The sequence below is a fragment of the Atta cephalotes genome (genome assembly GCF_000143395.1).
Source record: "Atta cephalotes unplaced genomic scaffold scaffold00027, whole genome shotgun sequence".
NCBI classification, from domain to species: Eukaryota; Metazoa; Arthropoda; class Insecta; order Hymenoptera; family Formicidae; genus Atta; species Atta cephalotes.
In genome coordinates this window covers 3376971-3377608 of record NW_012130091.1, presented here as the reverse complement: position 1 = coordinate 3377608, position 638 = coordinate 3376971, and the positions used below count along the sequence as shown (strand labels likewise).

Below are 638 nucleotides of genomic sequence, written 5' to 3'. Positions count from 1 at the left end.
ACTACTCTCTCTCTCTCTCTCTCTCTCTCTCTCTCTCTCTCTCTCTCTCTCTCTCTGCCGGCAACATGAATTTTAACTCTTCCACCAGCAATAAGAGAAGCAGAGCTTTTTTTGTTTCAAATTATATAAAAAAAATCTAAAAAAATTCTGATATACCGCAAAGTCTTTAACAATGAGTCTCTATCATAATTATAGAAATCTAATTATATATTTTATTTATTTTTGGCAGAGTTAAATTTATTTTACGCAAAAATTTACACACATAATCGAAATATCGATAGTATCTTTTAAAGTTATCAGCGAAAGAAGGATTAATTAAATCTAAAGGAAGAATAATGTTTCTTAAAATCAGATATATCAGAATATCTAGAAAAGATTTAAGACATGAAGGAATACATTTGATTTCGATTCAATGAACGGAAAAAATTAGCAAAGTAAAAATGAAAGTAAAAGAATTAAAAAAGATGAATCTTCTTACCTAGCAAAATCATCGAAAGCGTCACCGCCTTACGCGTATGTCCGGAATCCGCAAGATACGCGATATTGCACGAAATTGTCGTTCCAATTTGTAATGCTATTGAATGTTTTCTCCACCACGCTGCCCATCCGCTACCATACACTTTTTCCACCGGATTCAT

The 638-nt window shown here is 32.3% G+C and overlaps 1 protein-coding gene across 1 annotated transcript in view; it reads right to left on the bottom strand.

Moving 5' to 3' along the window:
• The window catches only part of LOC105620614 (protein NPC2 homolog), a 5647-nt gene extending 5009 nt beyond the window's left edge, over nucleotides 1–638 (bottom strand). Inside the window, exon 1 of the mRNA XM_012202104.1 lies at nucleotides 479–638. Within this exon, the coding sequence (XP_012057494.1) occupies nucleotides 479–638 (160 nt within the window). The remainder of the gene's footprint in view (nucleotides 1–478) is intronic.